We start from the raw sequence: 18031 nt of genomic DNA on the forward strand, positions 1-18031 counted from the left end.
CCTGTTGTTCGCCAGGTGTTCGCCTGTTGTTCGCCAGGTGTTCGCCTGTTGTTCGCCAGGTGTTCGCCTGTGGGCTGGAGAGCAACACCTTATTTGTTTAAAGGGCGAGAGCAAGCAATGAAAAAGGTGTTTACACAGTCGATGAGGTGCTAATCCAGCTAAGCTAGCAGCAGAAGATGTGGCTGGAGACAGTTCAGAGTCACAAATGTCCTGCAGAGCTGCGTCTGGCAGTGGATGACAGAAGCGGATCCCACCCGCTTTGTTCTCCAACAGGGTCATTTCAAAGCTGTGGAGAGACGGGCGCCCACGGGTGCTTGGATGTCCAGCTTGGTATTCATGGATCATGTTTCCTGGAGAACAACAACAAATTCCCTAACACCACTGATGTCTGAATTCCATCCCGAGGTTGGATTTCCCAATTGGAGAAAGTGGAATTTTGGTCCAGCAGCACCCATGGTGGCCACTAGATGCCGCCAAACACGATCCCTAAAAGGAGCGAGAAGTACGGAGCCCGGGAAGGGTCACGTTGCTAAATAATTTCTACTAATCTGAAGCTGAAAACGTAGCAGACGTACGAAGTGTGGCTCCCTACATTCCTGCACAAAACTATTGCAAGGGAACACAAAAAGTAACACATTGGAAAGCAGAAGCAAAAAAAGGAATCTGCGTCTCTAAAAGCCGTGTTGTATTTGCAAAGATTTAAAAAGTCAAGATCAATATCAATATCAGTCTTTATTTATATGGCACTTTTCATACGCTAGGTAGCACAAAGTGCCTCACAAAGGATAAAAACAGCAAAGAGAACAGAATCAAGAAAAGGACACACACACACATGCATACAACACACTTACACACACACCCACACACATAAACAAGCTGAGGCAAGCTGAGACATGGCTGGGCACCGAGACCTGAGGCGAAGGAGACGCCACCTTTGGAGGCCCACCAGGCCGAGGGAGGTCACAGTCCGTGACCACAGGTGGTACCGCCACAAAGACCACCCCGACCTGGACAGTCCGGAGGCTCCACACCAAAGCACAGAGCCCCCTAACCACCCAGGCCAGGTCGACAATGGGACAGCACCCCCAGCGGTAGACCGGAAACATCTCCCAGCCTGGCAGGCCCCCATGAGGAAACACCATGAGGAGACACTGGAGCTAAAAACTGAAGGACTGAAACAGTAAATGGGATAAAAGGTATAAAACCTAAAAGCTGAGGAACTAAGAATTGGAGTAGTAAAACAGTACTAAGACTAAAACAGACTAAAACAGTAAATGAGATGAAAGGTGTAAAGACTAAAAACTGAGAGACTAAGAACTGAGGGAGTAAAACAGTAAAAGTGTCAACTAAAATAAGGATAAGACATAAAATAAATTGAAAATAATCAGAAAATCAATTAAAGGCCTGATTAAAAAGGTGTGTCTTGAGCCTCTTTTTAAAAATCTCAACAGTCTCTGCGGCCCTGAGGTTCCATGAATTGGGAACTTACATTTGGGCACTTTATATGTGTAATGATAATAGAATATATTATCATTAGAACACGGAGGACAAACTCCTCGTGAAATGGGGAGTTTGTCCTTAGTGTAAAAATAATGTCTGACAACATCTCACCACCAACTCTGCGCAGTGACCGGATAGTTTTTTTTTATGAAAACGGAATGTCTGCACTTCAGTCCTTCTGCATGATGGTTACTGGTCCCAACCGGCCTCCAGGGCTGCTTTGATGTCCTTCCTGGTTTTAACTGCAGCACTTGCTCTTTGGAGCGGAGCGGACCGGGCCCAGTCTCTCGGCCTTCGGCCCCCGTGGTGCCAGGCTCTTGACTCCGTCCCAGCCTTCCTGCAGCTCCACCTCTCCGCTCCGCAGACCCTCATAGATGCATCTGGCGAGGAGCTCAAAGGCGTTGCTGACATTCTGACCGGTCCTGGCGGACACCTCCACGTAGGGCATCCCCAGCTCCCGGGCCAGCGCCTCAGCCTCCTCCCGGCCGACCAGCCGTCCTTCAGCTTTGTCGCTCTTGTTGCCCACCAGGATGAACAGAACCTTGTAAGGGTGCACGTGATCACACACCTCACGGTGCCACTCTTTGATGTGTTCAAAGGAGACCCGGTTGGTCATGTCAAACATCAGCAGGCCGCCGGCAGAGTTGCGATAGTAGGAACGGGTCACTGACCTGAGGACAACAGGGGTTTCAACACTCGGTGTGAGGAGCAGCGTTCAGACCCAATTCTTTCTCTTCTCGTCATACAAATAATCAGCTGATTTTCTGCACCGTTTGAGGTGCGTTGTGTTTTTTTAGATAAGCGAAAGATGGTGATAATCATCTTTAGGAAGAGATGGAAGAGTTGGACTTCTCAAATGTATGAAAAAAGCAGCATAAATGGCCCCAGCGTCCGACCATCTGTGTAAAAGAAATCGTTCTTTCTCTACATAATTATGTCTCCAAAAAAGGAAAAACCTCCCTCGTCTGAGCTCTGAGCTGATGCTCGTGGGACCACCTGCCTGCAGCTGGGGAGGAGAACGCGAGGAGAACACGAGGAGAGCACGAGGAGAACATGAGGAGAACGTAAGGAGAGGAGAACACGAGGAGACACGAAGAGAACGCGAGGAGACACGAGGAGAACATGAGGAGAACGCGAGGAGAGGAGAACACGAGGAGACACGAGGAGAACGCGAGGAGACACGAGGAGAGGAGAACATGAGGAGAACACGAGGAGAACATGAGGAGACACGAGGAGAACATGAGGAGAACGCGAGGAGAGGAGAACATGAGGAGAACGCGAGGAGAGGAGAACACGAGGAGAACACGAGGAGAACATGAGGAGACACGAGGAGAACATGAGGAGAACGCGAGGAGAGGAGAACGCGAGGAGACACGAGGAGAACATGAGGAGACACGAGGAGAACGCGAGGAGAACATGAGGAGAACATGAGGAGACACGAGGAGAACACGAGGAGACACGAGGAGAACATGAGGAGACACGGGGAGAGCACAAGGAGAACGCGAGGAGAACACGAGGAGAGCACGAGGAGATCACGAGGAGAGCACGAGGAGAACATGGGGAGAACGCGAGGAGAGGAGAACACGAGGAGAACGCGAGGAGACACGAGGAGAACATGAGGAGAACGCGAGGAGAGGAGAACATGAGGAGAACGCGAGGAGAGGAGAACACGAGGAGAACGCGAGGAGAGCACGAGGAGAACATGAGGAGACACAAGGAGAACACGAGGAGAACGCGAGGAGAGGAGAACACGAGGAGAGCACGAGGAGAACATGAGGAGACACGAGGAGAGCATGAGGAGAACATGAGGAGACACGAGGAGAACATGAGGAGAACGCGAGGAGAACACGAGGAGAGCATGAGGAGACACGAGGAGAACATGAGGAGACCCGAGCAGAACATGAAGAGAACATGAGGAGAACGCGAGGAGAGAGAACACGAGAACGCGAGGAGAGGAGAACACAAGGAGAACGCGAGGAGAACACAAGGAGAACGCGAGGAGAACGTGAGGAGAACAAGAGGAGAACATGAGGAGAACGCGAGGAGAGGAGAACACGAGGAGAGCACGAGGAGAACATGAGGAGACACGAGGAGAACATGAGGAGACACGGGGAGAACACGAGGAGACACGGGGAGAACACGAGGAGAACATGAGGAGACACGAGGAGAACATGAGGAGACACGAGCAGAACATGAAGAGAACATGAGGAGAACGCGAGGAGAGGAGAACACGAGAATGCGAGGAGAGGAGAACACAAGGAGAACGCGAGGAGAACGCGAGGAGAACGTGAGGAGAACAAGAGGAGAACACAAGGAGAACGCAAGGAGAGGAGAACACGAGAACGTGAGGAGAGGAGAACACAAGGAGAACGCGAGGAGAACACAAGGAGAACGCGAGGAGAACGCGAGGAGAACGTGAGGAGAACAAGAGGAGAACACATGGAGAACACGAGGAGACACGAGGACGTGCTGTTGCAGGTTCATTTAACCGGAGAATAGAAATGATGAATTTTAGAGATGGAACCTTCTCTCACTATAGAAGAAAGGATCCATGTTCAAAGCTCAATGCCTCCTGCGCTGGTCCTGGGACCAGGACGGTTACAGCTGAAGGGCACGAACACGCAACACAAAAGATTTGCATGTCCTCCTCCGTCCAGCTGAAGATGCTGCTTTGTTTAACGGTCTCATGCAAAGATCTCAGCACCAAGCCAGCGTGAATGATGTTCCCAAGACTTCCTCACCTAAACCTCTCCTGGCCGGCCGTGTCCCAGAACTGAAGCTTCACATGGACTCCCTGCTCCACCTCCAGAAAGTGGACGTAGAAGTCTACACCCACTGTCTGGTTGATGGAGTCCTGGAACAAGCCTTCAGCGTAACGCTTCACCAAGGAGGATTTGCCGACCGTAGAGTCTCCCAGCATGATGATCCTGAACTGGTACCGCCACAGAGTCTGCAGATGTGCTGCTGAGAAGGTGACAGAGATGAAGAGATGAGTCCTTCACAACAACTCCAAGAACAAACGTAGACAAGCACAGCAGCCGCCCCTCACACGCGTCACGGTCTGAAGCTCCTTCGCTATTCAAAGCCATCTTGGACTACTCCCGGCGAGGAGCGTGGAGAGGAGCGAGGAGAGGAGCGTGGAGAGGAGCGAGGAGAGGAGCGTGGAGAGGAGCGAGGAGAGGAGCGAGGCGAGGAGCGTGGAGAGGAGCGAGGAGAGGAGCGAGGCGAGGAGCAAGGCGCGTGGAGAGGAGCGAGGCGAGGAGCGAGGAGAGGAGCGAGGCGAGGAGCGAGGCGAGGAGCGAGGAGAGGAGCGAGGCGAGGAGCGAGGAGAGGAGCGTGGAGAGGAGCGAGGCGAGGAGCGAGGAGAGGAGCGTGGAGAGGAGCGAGGCGAGGAGCGAGGAGAGGAGCGAGGAGAGGAGCGTGGAGAGGAGCGTGGAGAGGAGCGAGGCGAGGAGCTGGCAGACTCATTCCACGAGTTTGGTGGTCAATCTCACAAAATACATGCGAGTGTCAGTGCAGTTTTCCTGCAACTTCCTGGTCGGCAGCAGCTGCTGGGAGGCGCCCGGACAGGAAAAAACTGTTGATACTTGACAGAAGGCGGAGACGCTCCAGGAGAGCGAGGGAGCGCCGGAGGTGGCGGCGCACTCAAGGAAGTAGGACTCACAGCGTTCTCTGGGACTGCGGAGGTGGCGACGTCCGGAACACGTGGTGCTGAAACGTGCATTTGGACCGGGACGTAGAGTGACTCTGGGAATGTTCCTCCTCATTAAACGTGTCTCGATTCTTTAAACACAAAAGCTCCAGCAGCATTTTGACAGACGTGCGGAGCCGCTAAAGCTTTCGCTTGTTTTTAATAGTGAACAAATCTGCTCGCTGGCGGCAGAAGGAAGGAAAACTCGTCTTTGGAGTGGAACAGAAGAGACTGACACCAGGAGTGAAGACGTTTATTCAGAATAAACCCACTTTGCATAGATGCATTTGAACAATAGAAACGTAGAAAACAAAGCAGTGGAAACAACGATTCCAACACGGCTCCAAATAAAACTAAAAGCTGGATTCTTATGTTTACTGCCTGGTTTCAATATGTGAAATATCTACATTTACCTGCTTCCAAATGGCAAAATTTATTCAAACAAAACAAAGAATTCCAGAAGAGTTTCAGTGGAATGGTAACTCGAACGTAAATAAAATACTCACTAAAGCACTTTTCATCATGCAATCAGCGTAATTTCTGCCCTATAGAGGCCACGAGAGCTTTGTGGTCCACAGAAAGGTTCTTCTAAAGGTTTCATTAGGCTCATTAGGGAAACACGGCAGTAAAAAGACCTGAGGCTCCAAAACTAACGAGCCAACAGGGGTGGGTGGTTATCCTTTAACTTAAAAGCTGCATCGTCAGCATTTCTGCGGGTGTTACGCATGACACACACACACACACACACACACACACACAACACACACACACACACACACACACACACACACACACACACACACACACACACACACACACACCTCTTAAACCTGTCTTACTCTTGCGCCCTCTGGTGGCCGCTCGTTTGTAAATATCCATTCAAATTCAGAAAACTTTATTTATCCCAGTGGGGCGATTGAGGAAGCCAAAAGAATCCATAAATATGGGACACGGTTCTGGGAGCCGCAGCTGTCACAGCGGGGGGGGGGGGGGAGTAGCGGCTCATAGTGCCGAATTCAAAGCAATATCCACGTGCACATTCTAGCTTTTGATATGATTTCTGTAATAAAACATCCTCCAATCTGGCTCATGTGAAACTGTTCAGTAGAAGTTTGTCTTGTTTTTAATTGCCGTGATAATGAGCAAGAAATCCCTTTACGAAGATAAGAACGGGCTTGCTGAGCACTAAAATGGGAGTTTCTGGTGTCAGCTGGGGCAGAGTGCACCTTTAATTACTGAACCTTTAATTAGACCTTTTTACCTGAACAAGGGGTACAAGCAGGGCAACTGCTGTTTTCAGAGGGAAGCAGGAAACTTCAGTTCACTGATCTCGGGTTCGGGGGAGCTGTCGCCGCTGCTGTGGCAGTACGTGTCCCTGTAACAGAGGAAGAGACGCTCAAACCACAGCTGCTCGGCAGCGCTCCAAAAGAAGCTTTTTCCTGCGATTGCCAGGACGTGGCGAGCAGCCGGCGGCTCACCGAGGGGACAGCTGGCAGCCTTTGGACAGGTAACTCTGCAGCTTCCCTGCAGCCGCCAGCAGGAGGCCAAAGTATGGCGGAGAAGGTTTGATGGGCCTGGAGGTGAACTCGGGGTGGTACTGCACGCCAACGAAGTAACAGTGATCTGGAAGGATGACGGAGAGCGTGAGGCCAGGCGGCGCCTTCCTGGGACGCCACGGAAGCGTAACCCTAACCCGACCCACCTTCCAACTCAATGATCTCCATCCGTTCTCCCTGCACATCCTGACCCACAAACTGAAGGCCGTGCTTCACGAAGTGCTCCTTCAGAGCAGGGTTGACCTGTGAAGACAAGACGGAGTTCTGAAGTCCTCACTTCCACTGCTGCCGGAAGAGTGGAGCAAAAGTGAAGAAGAATTCCCAACCTCAAATCTGTGTCTGTGTCTTTCCTCGATGAAATCCACACTCGCATAAAGTTTCCCTGTAAAAGACGCTTGTTAGTGCACGAGCGCAGCGACCGTCCGCGCCAGAGCTCACGTACTCATCACGCTGGTGTCGGACTTGAAGAGAGTCCGCCTTTTGCCCAGACGCATGGTTCCGCCCATCTGCCCGGGGTTGTGCTCCGGCATCTCAATCACCTGCAAACCAACAACCTTCCGGTTATTCCAGCTCAGTGACCCGGCGGAGCGGGACAGGGGAACTCACCACAGGGTGCTCGGACTGAGGGTCGAATTCGGTGGAGTTGGCGTCTGCGAACGACAGCAGAGGAAAAGGTCAGCGGAGGCTCTGATGTTCCTTCATGGCTGGAATCAGACGCAGCAGGAACCAAAGCCCAAACGCCGGCGGAGTCACCCACCTTCCCACCCGAGAACATTCCGGGCGAACTCGCACACTGCCAGCTGCATTCCCAAACACACTCCTGGAGAAGACAAGATGGACAGGATTCCCACATGAGCCCCATTTTAGAGCAAACTGGGACAACAGACGTGGTGTCCGGAACCCTAACCCGGATCTACCAGAGCTTCCAGCCTCGGCTCATCTGGTGCTTCTGCAGCTTTGGCTCCAAATTACAGAACAAATGTAATAAAGTGAGCAACGACCTCCTGACCTTCTCATTCCCGTCTTTATTTGAGCTCTACGTTGCTTCAGAAAGTTGCTTTAACCCTGAACATGGTGTCATGGACGTCTGGAACTGGAAAACTCTTAAAGTGGTCTCGCAACTTCAGGTGAAAAAGCTCTCGTTTCATCAAAAGGTTCTGGTTTCCTGAACCCACTTCACATCTTCTGCCCTCTCAGAGCTCTTTCATGTCAACATTTGATTGGTTGGATTCCACAGGAACATCTGGGACTGAAGATCGTTTCTCTCTTACCCAGATACGGCTTATTCTGTTTCCTGGCCCAGTTGATGGCGAGCATCTTTCCCTCCGTCCCTCTAACGCCGAACCCTCCTGGTACCAACACTCCTCTGTGGAAAAAGCAAAAGGGAGACATCTTAAAAATTCCAATCATCCATGAAGCTCACAGCACTTTTCCTTTTAAAGGCTTAGGAGAGTGCATGAACCCACGCAGGCATGGGGAGAACCTGGGGAGAACCTGAGGAGAACCTGGAGAGAGCATGGGGAGAACCTGGGGAGAACCTGAGGTGAACCTGGAGAGAGCATGGGGAGTACCTGGGGAGAACCTGAGGTGAACCTGAGGTGAACCTGGAGAGAGCATGGGGAGAACCTGGGGAGAACCTGGGGAGAACCTGGAGAGAGCATGGGGAGAACCTGGGGAGAACTTGAGGAGAACCTGGAGAGAGCATGGGGAGAACCTGGGAAGAACCTGAAGAGAACCTGAGGAGAGCAAAGCCACCGTGCCTTTTACTTTAGAAAGCTGGTCATATACACTCAAAATCTCTGTGGATCTTCTGATTTGCTGCAGCTGATCCAGCTGTGACCCCAGTGGCTACTAAACTGCTTTAGTCTTCTCTTTTTGAGACATTATAAGATAAATCCATCAATCTTTATTTATCAGCATCTGTTGCAATCAGAACTGTCTCTAGACCCTCTCCAGAACCCCAGGACCTGACCCCCAACCAGGAACAGTGGCAGGAACACCTCCCCTTTAACAGGCAGAAACCTGGAGCAGGACCCGGCTCATGTAGGGGGGCCCTCCTCGCCTCGTGCACCCTTCCACCCATCCATCCCATCCCCCACCCCCACCCTCACCCTCACCCTCACCCCCACCCCCACCCCCACCCCCACCCCCACTCACTGAGAGCTGCACAGCTTTTGCCAGGCCTCGTGGTATTTTACTGGCTCCTCTTCGAGAGTGGTGCCCTCCAAATCTTCAGAGTCTACATACTGGAAGAAAACAGGCAAAATAAATAAATAAATAAACAAACACCACAACATGACCTTCACATTATTTGGAAAAATGATCCTTACCTTGACCTCCAATTTATGGTTAATGGCCAGAGCCGAGTGCTCCAGCGCCTTGATGACAGACGTGTAGGAGTCAGCCAGTTTGGTGTATTTTCCAACGAGGGCGATGGTCACATGTTCCAAAAGACGATCAGACCTGAAATATGACAAAATGTTGTCTTGTGCTTAAAGAGGAACTTTTCAGAATGTGGGATTCGGCTGCAGGGTTAGGGTTAGCTGCTAACTGCTAACCCTGCTAGCTGCTAACCCTAACCCTGCTAGCTAACTGCTAACCCTGGAACATTTTCCTACCTGTCAGCCATCTCTTTCCACTTTGAGAGCATTTTCCTGGGACTCGTCTCCACCGACATGTTCAGACGCCGGCAGAAGTAGTTGACAACCCCCTGCTCTTCTAACAAGAGCGGTACTTTGTAAATGGAGGAGACGTCCTGGACACAGATCACCTACCAACAAACGCAAAACAGATTCCTTGAGTTGCTCAAAGAAAGATGTGCTGGAATATTCTATGTTACAGTGCAATGAGATACTTCACCTGTGAAGGCTCCACATGGCAAAACATAGAGATCTTCTCCTTTACTGCCGTTTCCAGGGGCGTCGAACAGCGACACATAATCTGGTTACAATCCGTACAATGAGGTTAGCCAGGGAGGGGGGCTAGCAAGTTATCCTACAAATGATACTATCAAATATCCTCAGTATCTTTTAATCCCCAAAGGAGTTACTGTGGCGAAGCAAATTAAGGGGAGAGCTGCTTTTATGACACCAACAACTGTGCTGGACAAAAGGCTTCACAGTGGGGTTCCAGCTAGGAGGACACGCCACCCTGGGGGGGGAAGCCCATGTGACTCACCAGGTCTGGAGACAAGCCGAGACCTCTCAGCTCTCGAACGCTGCTCTGGGTTGGTTTGGTTTTCTGCTCCCCAGTAGTTTGTGGCTGAGGACACAAATGCAAATCAGAACAGAAGAAGTGATGACAGAGTGGTGTCAACATCACTGGGCCATACCTGTGGGATCAAGCTGACATGGATGTTGCAGAAGTTCTCCCTCTTCACCTTGAACTGGAACTGCCTGAAGGCCTCAATAAAGGGCATACTCTCAATGTCTCCGACCGTTCCGCCCAGCTGGTGGCACACAGCGCCGCGTTAGAGAGCAGGAACCGCTAGCATCATGTCTCAGCAGCTGAGCTAACGTTAGCGGCGCCTCTAGGCTTGCAGAAAAATTGGTTTTATTCAGATCACAAGAACAACTGGATAGAAAAGCAACTGTAGGAAAAAAGTGATGTCTTTGTTTGCTCTGTGACCTAGATCTTTGTGATCGAGACCCTACGTCTAGAGAAGGAGTGCTGACGACGGGCAAAGCCTCTCGTGAAAGTGCTGTACAGCTGACGTTCAAATGCAGATCAATAGTCTGCTGCTCATTCCTCCCAAACATCCAGGACACCACCACCTTTTGATGACCTTCCGGAGCCAAAACTGGCCCACAACAACTGGAAGCATTTTAAAAGGAACAACCTGCGGTGTTGGTTCTACTTCTGACGCCAACAGCTCCATTTTACCTCAATGATGCAAACTTCGGGTTCTATGCCGTCGTCGTCCACCGACACCCTGGCCTGCTTCATCACCCACTCCTGGATGGCATCCGTAATGTGGGGCACCACTGACCACAGATTTTTCAAGTGATAACAAATCATCAAAAATGATTTGGGAAGGAAATCACAAGCATGGCGAATCTCAAAGCCCCTCCCATGAACATGTGACCCGGCCTCTTGGCTCACCCTGCACCGTTTTGCCCAGGTAGTCTCCCTTCCTCTCCTTGCTGATGACTGACTGGTAGATCTTTCCAGTGGTGAGGTTGTTGTCTCTGGTAAGACGGATGTCCAAGAAGCGCTCATAGTTCCCCAGGTCCAAATCCACTTCCCCGCCATCATCAAGAACAAAGACTTCCCCTGAAAGCATGACAAGGACGACACAGGTGAATCAAAGTTCAACCTTTTCTCAGGGCCACTCATCTGACAAGGTGTCACTCCTCCATGTGGCACGCTCATGTTGCTATCGAATTTGACGGCAGAAGATCCATGAAAGGCTCCTGGAACTCATTAACTCACCGTGCTCGTAGGGTGAAAAGGTGCCGGCATCAATATTTATGTAGGGATCGATTTTTATAGCTGTGACATGAAGGCCGCAGGATTTAAGGATGGTTCCCACGCTGCTGGCAATTATTCCCTTCCCAATCCCAGATATGACTCCACCAGTAACCAGGATGTACTTCATAGCTGCATGTGAATGTAAAACACATTTAATTAATTAACTGCCACAAAAACACTTGTGAAAACATCTAACTGAACCAGTTTAACCACATTTAAGGTAAAAAATGTGGCTGCTGCAAAATTAAGCCCCAACCTGACTGGAAGGGGCAGATTAGTGTGGCAGGGTGCTTCTGCAGGTGCGGTGTGATACCGGGAGCGTAGCCGCCTTAGGGTTAGGGTTAGGGTTGGGGGTTAGGGTTGGGGGTTAGGGTTAGGGTTAGGATTAGGATTAGGGGGTTAGGGTTAGAGGGTTAGGGTTAGAGGGTTAGGGTTAGGACTGGAGAGCTTTCTGCCATGATGGTGATCTGCCCTAAAGATCTGGGTGAGGGAAAGCCTAAATATCATTTCCACATGGGCCTGAGCTGTTGGAGACGGTCTGTTCAGCCTGACCCAGAGAAGATACATCACTGCTCTCTGGTTCATTAGAGTCATCGGGTCATTCAGTGGCATCCTTCATCGTGCAGGAGACCCACATCGACCCAGGACGAAATGCCGCCACAACCCTTTCATCGTGCCAAAATGACCTGGGGCAACGCACTATTTTTGTGCACTGTAAAAGGGGCTTAACAAAGCTAAGGCTAGCTTGGAGTTAAACATTTTTTGCAAAATTGACTCAGACAGGCCTGAAAATTCTGTTTCCAAAATGGTCAAGGTGTCGTCATTTCTTCATTTTCTGTAGCTCACGACTGCACAAGATGTTTGAGAAATTCCCCAACGCTCCAAGCGGCAGTAACGGAGAACTCCCCCGAGGGAGAACAGAACTTACTAAAAGGGATTTTTACAGAACATCACTTTGTGGCCCCTGTTTAAGGCATTTGTTGCCAGATGTTTAACTTAATTGCTGAAGAGTTCAGTAGTACTTTGCAACTGAGCTGGGCTTTACTAAAACTGAAACACTATGAGTGCATGACGGGGACGGATCCAAATGTTTGAAGAACCATCTCTGAATTAGGGACCAAAATGCACTGATTTGTCAGATAACAGGATCTGGGATGCCATTCTGAACAGATTAACAAAGGATCCAATATGTTTTAAAGGTATTTGTTCCAAACTCTATAATATTAAGCTTGAGGTATTGCCAGCACGACAATATAAAGCATAAGGCGGGAGTAATAAAAGGCTATCAAGGCTAACCCTCCTCGAAGCGAATCAGCGTGTTTTTTGTGTACAGATTAAACACTTTAAGACATAATACGCCTGGAATCATTTACTCAAAAAACCCAACTCAGATACGACTTAAAATACTTATATACTTATATATAATATTACAAAAAATGCAAAATTAATGCTCATATTAAAAAGTTCATGATCATGAACAGATGGCGGCAAGTCCCAATGACGCAATAAACGCGCCAATCACGTGGCAAATAAAAACCTTTACTAAAAAGCTCTAAATGCGAATTAATAAGATAAAACTTCGTAGTTCCAAAAGTCAATTTTCTCGTAACATTGCAGAAACAGCAAGAGCGTTGAAGAAAGAGTGAGTTCTAAAGTTACTCTGAAGTATGTGGCACATGTCTAAAAATACGTCACAGACATACCTGAAGGCTTGAAGAGAAACTGTTGTTAGTTCACTGTCGGCGCCGATAAGCACTGATAGTTAATCAGTTAAACTTTACGCAGACTACTGCTTCCAAGCAACCAAATACTCCACTTTTCCCGGGCATGTGCGTAAAACTGCCTTTCGGATCAAGTCAAAACCCTTTGCAGTTTCCTTCCTGTATCCAGGGTGCTGGGAACTCGGTGCCCTCAGCACGGACTGTCAGGCACACGCTGCTCCTCCGCCTTCCACAGTCAACCAACGAGCTCTCGGAGTTTGCAATGCTAACGCTAGGGGACGTGCAATCGCTGCATTTTCAAGGTCACGAGAGTCAAATAAATTTATTATTTATTTATTTAATCATAGCAATGTGTCAAAATGGGGAAAATAATTGAGACATGCAGTGATAACAGTCCACCCCACATACTGTCTCACCAGCTGGTCTCAAAGCTGTAAGACAACATTAAAACCTATTCAGTCTGTTTAGAAACACATTGTGAAGAATATGGATAAGTAACCCCTCCACCATCACCACTGTAGCATCCTGGGCCAGCATTACCTAACCCTAACCCTAACCCTAACCCTAACCCTAACCCTAACCCTAAAGTGTCATTAAATTCCACTACATAAACCTGGTATTTAAAATGATCTGTGGCTTCGCACCACCACTGCTTCCTGGCTTGATCATTCAGTATTAGATTGATCAGATCTGTCTCAAATAGTGGCTTGCTTGTTCCACCGAGCAAAAGGTAGCTCCTTTGTCCAGTCACCCTTTTTCAGTACGAGCTCCCCAGCACTACAATACCATACTACCGTATTTGCACGACTATAAAGCGCCTAAACCACTGAGATTTTCTTAAAAATCGACGGTGCACCTTATAATATGGAGCGCCTTGTGTGTGGACTGCGTTCCAAAATCTGCTGTGCGCCTTTGGTGGGTGCACTACGGTAAACGCTCCGCCAATCGATTAGCGGCACACCTACGCGTAAGGATCCCTTAAAATGGCGCCGGTCAAGCGAGACGTGTATGAATGAGGCTTACTTTAAACTGCAGGCCATCGAATATGCGGCTGAAAATGGCAATTAAGCAATCTTAGTGTTTTCGCTTTATGAGGACGCGGCATCTCTCCATACGCGCGAGGACAACTGTTGTGCACCCTAACCCTAACCAGGAGAGGGCGGCCATCTTCCCTAACCCTAACCCTAACCCTAACCCTAACCAGGAGAGGGCGGCCATCTTCCCTAACCCTAACCCTAACCAGGAGAGGGCGGCCATCTTCCCTAACCCTAACCCTAACCCTAACCAGGAGAGGGCGGCCATCTTCCCTAACCCTAACCCTAACCAGGAGAGGGTGGCCATCTTCCCTAACCCTAACCCTAACCAGGAGAGGGCGGCCATCTTCCCTAACCCTAACCCTAACCCTAACCAGGAGAGGGCGGCCATCTTCCCTAACCCTAACCCTAACCAGGAGAGGGCGGCCATCTTCCGCACCTACTACCGTGACAAGATAACCGCGCCCAGCCACATTACCAACATGGATGAGATCCCTCTGACTTCTAACATCCCTTTGACCCACAAAGTGGAGATTAAGGGACCGGCACAGTGGCGATATGCACAACGGGGCACGAGAAGTCGTCGTTCACCGTGGTTCTCGGCTGCCACGGAAACGGACAGAGTGCTGGATGACGGAAGGCGAACATTCCTTCACAAAGACTATGAGGCAGCGGCGGGCAGGTTATGCCACCATATGCGGGTGGATTGTAGACGCAGGGGCTATGATACCGTCTTCATGTATTGGAAGAGCTTTCAAAAAATCAACGCTGAACCGGAACCGGTCGGTGAGTCCGATTCAGATGATTAAGAAGAGGAATTCGGGATGTTGGACATTGAAATAGTGCAGCTGTTTAATTCAGATACAGAAGATGAAAACTTTGATGGTTTTGTGGCAGAAGAATGAATATTTTGTTCAATAAATGTATCGAAACTCACTGTTTTACTCTTGTTGTCATTTTTTACTGTATGTTTCAGCATGCACCTAATAATATGGTGCGCCTTATGTATGTTTTAAATACAGAAATAGCACCCATAACTGAGACTGCGCCTTTTGATACAGTGCGCCTTATGGTCGTGAAGATACGGTAATACATATTTGCAATATTGAAACTGAAATTATGGCTATTGGAGAATCAAGTCTTTACCAGAAAATCCAATGCCTGCAGATCTTCCGACAGCAGCCAACCTTCAGGTGGCTCACAGACCCCGAGTAGCAACACAAACCACTCAGGGGAGAAGCAGCACTCGTGCAAATACTGTGATTATGGTTGCACTTGGTGCCTGCTGGGCTCGTTGGAATGTGGCTGTAGTGGAAGAAGGTTTTACTTGACCAGAGAACTTATTAAGGCTTCACAAGTTAATGAAGGATTATTACCGTATTATTAAGTTTATACATGACGTTGATCCATATTTTCAGTGAAATTTCAAACGAATCTATGATTATTACATTCATGATGTGGTTGTGTGTTCTGTCAGCAAAGATTTGGTGAAAACTTAATCATAATACACATAATCTTAAAAAACAGAGGATCACATGGTCTCTGATTCATGTTTTTTCTCAACAGCCTCACACCTTCTTAGGCCACAATTATGACTAATATTTCATTTTGCTTTATTTCACCTGTCTTTCTTTCTTTTTAAACAGTTAAATCATATTTGTTGTGTTGAAGTCTTTGGGGCTATGCAACAATCCCATTTTTAAGCAAGTTGTCAGGACCAGCCTGGAGTAGAAATTCCAAAGCTAAATCATGTTATTGTTGCTGGGACTGTCACTTTCTTTCATAAATGGATGATTGTCCTGAATTTAGCAGGATCTTACTCTATTGTTGAGTTGTATCCAAAGCAGCGAGCAGCCATTTCAAGGACACTTACATTTATACAACAGTGACAAGATTTCAGACACCAATCCATGCTAACAGTCTGACAATTCAAGTAAACAGTAATGCTGGACTGGGCAGACCTTTGAGATTGTTGGCTCCAATCATTTTCTTCAGTCGCACAGTTGTGGCATAACCCTAACCCTAAACCTTAACCTAACCCTGAACCTTAACCTAACCCTGAACCTTAACCTAACCCTGACCCTAAACCTTAACCTAACCCTGAACCTTAACCTAACCCTGAACCTTAACCTAACCCTAAACCTGACCCTAAACCTTAACCTAACCCTAAACCTTAACCTAACCCTAAACCTTAATCTAACCCTAAACCTTAACCTAACCTTAACCTAACCCTAACCCTAACCCAACCCTAACCTTAAACCCTAACCCGACCCTAAACCCTAACCCTGACTAACCCTCACCCTAACCCTGACTAACCCTAACCCTGACTAACCCTAACCCTGACTAACCCTAACCTAACCCCAACCCTTGAACCAACATCAGCTTATTTCTCCATATTTCAAGCCTAATAAAACTGGATTGACATAAATCTCAAATAATGTGTGTGTTTCCCTTTTCTTTTCCGATACCTTTAGAGCAAATGTGTGTTTGCTCGGTCTAAAATCTACACGATGATGTTTCACCTATATTCCAACAATCTTTGGATATTATCGAGTGCTGCTGTGCCTGCAGGTAATGGGGACATTGGTGAGTAGAATCGTAACTGAACAGGGTTTTTATTTCTCTGCCACTGCACTCTTTCTAGATTTTATTCCTCCTGACAATAATCCCACTTCCTGACATCCCACAGATTACTGGAGAGAAATAAACATTGATTCGTATAAAATGCAGACAGTCCACCTTTTTTCTGCTGAGGCTCCTGTCAAGAGGCTGCTGAGCAAGAACAAGAGCTGATCACAGCGTTTAGAAACGGCGTCACGTGCAAGCAAACAAGGAGAATTTGGATTGACCTTTGACCTTAAGTTGCTGGTCCCTTTTTGATCTCAAGATCAATGTGCCAGAGCTTTACAGAACACAAAGAGGGGCATTTCTGATCCCTGATCTGCTTAAAGGCAGGCAGAATTGTCATTTGAGGAAGTCGGGTAGCTACAGACAGGTATGAAAAGAGAGATCGCCTTTCAAGTCAGGTCGAAAAATTCCATTTCTAGCATCCTGTAACGTGTTTTCAAACTGTGGTTGTGCTCACAGCTCTGGTCATCAGCGTGATAACTAACCCACGGTAGAATACCACGTGTTGCTCTCTGATCTGATTGTGTTTGAGGGAAAACAAGCAGCTCCTTTATCACAGATTAATTTATGCATTGAAGCCTGTTCAGTCGGTTTTAAAAAACAAACTAAAAAGCAAAAAAAATGTTGTAGTGATGCCATGTTTGCTAGAAAATTGGGATTTTTAAAAGTAAAATTTTGGGGGGAGTAAGAAATGCAGAAAAACACGTCCAAGCATCTTTTCATGTAGGCGACAGATGCAAAGTTCTATTCTTAACAAGCCTGTTATTACTTCATTGCCGACTACATTTTTAGGAGGGTAAAATCAACCTTGATGAGAAAATATAACAAGTAACCATTAAAGTGAGTTGAGAGTCAAAAAGGTCCAAAAATGACCCTTTTTCCACAGGAACTGTAGTCTGGGGGGCCCTGCTACCATTTGGAAGGGTTTTCTCCATTTGGAACACGTCATGTGATAAGGAGCAAACTGCAATTAACAGTTCAAGAAGAACCCCAACAAACTTGCCTGCGTCATTTTGTAACCAGGTGTACAAAAGAAAGACAAAATGCCGATATCAGGGAGGTTTTGAACCCCTGATACAGTCGCGTATGTGGTCTGGTAGCAACAACATAGTAATAACCATTTGCACACTTGGACATTAGAGTTAGCCGCTAGCTTTGCTGCAACTGGGTACTAAAGGCGAATAAATAAAGTTGTGATAAAAATAGTTTCTCAACACAGCATTTATAACCCTTCAAAGGAATATGCACACCAATACAGATGCATTTACGTACAAAACTACGTTCTATAATAAGCACGAGGAGCTTAAATCCAAATTCCTGCAGACAGACACACACAGAAACACACTCGTAAAGTCAGCATAGCTCCTAGAAATTCCACTGACACCTTCTGAGGGCACGAGCTCAAGCGTGCACACACACAAACAATGAATG

At 48.2% G+C, this 18031-nt stretch overlaps 2 protein-coding genes across 6 annotated transcripts; both read right to left on the bottom strand.

Moving 5' to 3' along the window:
• Positions 1 to 1477: 1477 nt before the first annotated feature.
• rab42b (RAB42, member RAS oncogene family) lies at positions 1478 to 6566 on the bottom strand. Of its 5 annotated transcripts, none has more exons than XM_057023239.1 (3): positions 6453 to 6566; positions 4242 to 4461; positions 1478 to 2171 (listed from the first exon to the last, which is right to left on the bottom strand). In XM_057023239.1, exons 2-3 carry the CDS (start codon positions 4418 to 4420, stop codon positions 1739 to 1741), a joined length of 612 nt encoding a protein of 203 aa, XP_056879219.1. In that variant the 5' UTR covers positions 4421 to 4461; positions 6453 to 6566; the 3' UTR covers positions 1478 to 1738. The 5 variants fall into 5 exon arrangements, with proteins under 5 accessions (XP_056879219.1, XP_056879217.1, XP_056879218.1 ...); XM_057023237.1 differs by having other exon boundaries at positions 4242 to 4464; XM_057023238.1 differs by lacking the exon at positions 6453 to 6566 and adding an exon at positions 4995 to 5250 and having other exon boundaries at positions 4242 to 4464.
• LOC130519716 (CTP synthase 1-like) lies at positions 5429 to 13165 on the bottom strand. Its single transcript, XM_057023211.1, has 18 exons — positions 12921 to 13165; positions 11179 to 11346; positions 10849 to 11019; positions 10630 to 10730; positions 10079 to 10195; positions 9925 to 10008; positions 9607 to 9687; positions 9366 to 9517; positions 9078 to 9210; positions 8905 to 8993; positions 8019 to 8113; positions 7505 to 7567; positions 7354 to 7397; positions 7190 to 7286; positions 7074 to 7129; positions 6894 to 6990; positions 6670 to 6814; positions 5429 to 6566 (listed from the first exon to the last, which is right to left on the bottom strand). Exons 2-18 carry the CDS (start codon positions 11342 to 11344, stop codon positions 6488 to 6490), a joined length of 1770 nt encoding a protein of 589 aa, XP_056879191.1. The 5' UTR covers positions 11345 to 11346; positions 12921 to 13165; the 3' UTR covers positions 5429 to 6487.
• Positions 13166 to 18031: the final 4866 nt, after the last annotated feature.

Source organism: Takifugu flavidus, unplaced genomic scaffold (genome assembly GCF_003711565.1).
Source record: "Takifugu flavidus isolate HTHZ2018 unplaced genomic scaffold, ASM371156v2 ctg141, whole genome shotgun sequence".
NCBI classification, from domain to species: domain Eukaryota; kingdom Metazoa; phylum Chordata; class Actinopteri; order Tetraodontiformes; family Tetraodontidae; genus Takifugu; species Takifugu flavidus.

What these genes read in the sequence shown, in the direction of transcription:
- LOC130519716 (XM_057023211.1), bottom strand. Translation starts at nt 11,344, where the DNA reads ATGAAGTACATCCTGGTTACTGGTGGAGTCATATCTGGGATTGGGAAG. An exon ending in CCGAAGTTTGCATCATTGAG is followed by an intron (nt 10,196 to 10,629) that starts GTAAAATGGAGC and finishes GTGTGCCACCAG; the next exon opens with CTGGGCGGAACGGTCGGAGA. An exon ending in GGCTGCCAGCTGTCCCCTCG is followed by an intron (nt 6,567 to 6,669) that starts GTGAGCCGCCGG and finishes CCTCTGTTACAG; the next exon opens with GGACACGTACTGCCACAGCA.
- rab42b (XM_057023235.1), bottom strand. Translation starts at nt 4,589, where the DNA reads ATGGCTTTGAATAGCGAAGGAGCTTCAGACCGTGACGCGT. An exon ending in AGCTTCAGACCGTGACGCGT is followed by an intron (nt 4,465 to 4,549) that starts GTGAGGGGCGGC and finishes TCACCTTCTCAG; the next exon opens with CAGCACATCTGCAGACTCTG. An exon ending in GCCGGCCAGGAGAGGTTTAG is followed by an intron (nt 2,172 to 4,241) that starts GTGAGGAAGTCT and finishes TGTTGTCCTCAG; the next exon opens with GTCAGTGACCCGTTCCTACT.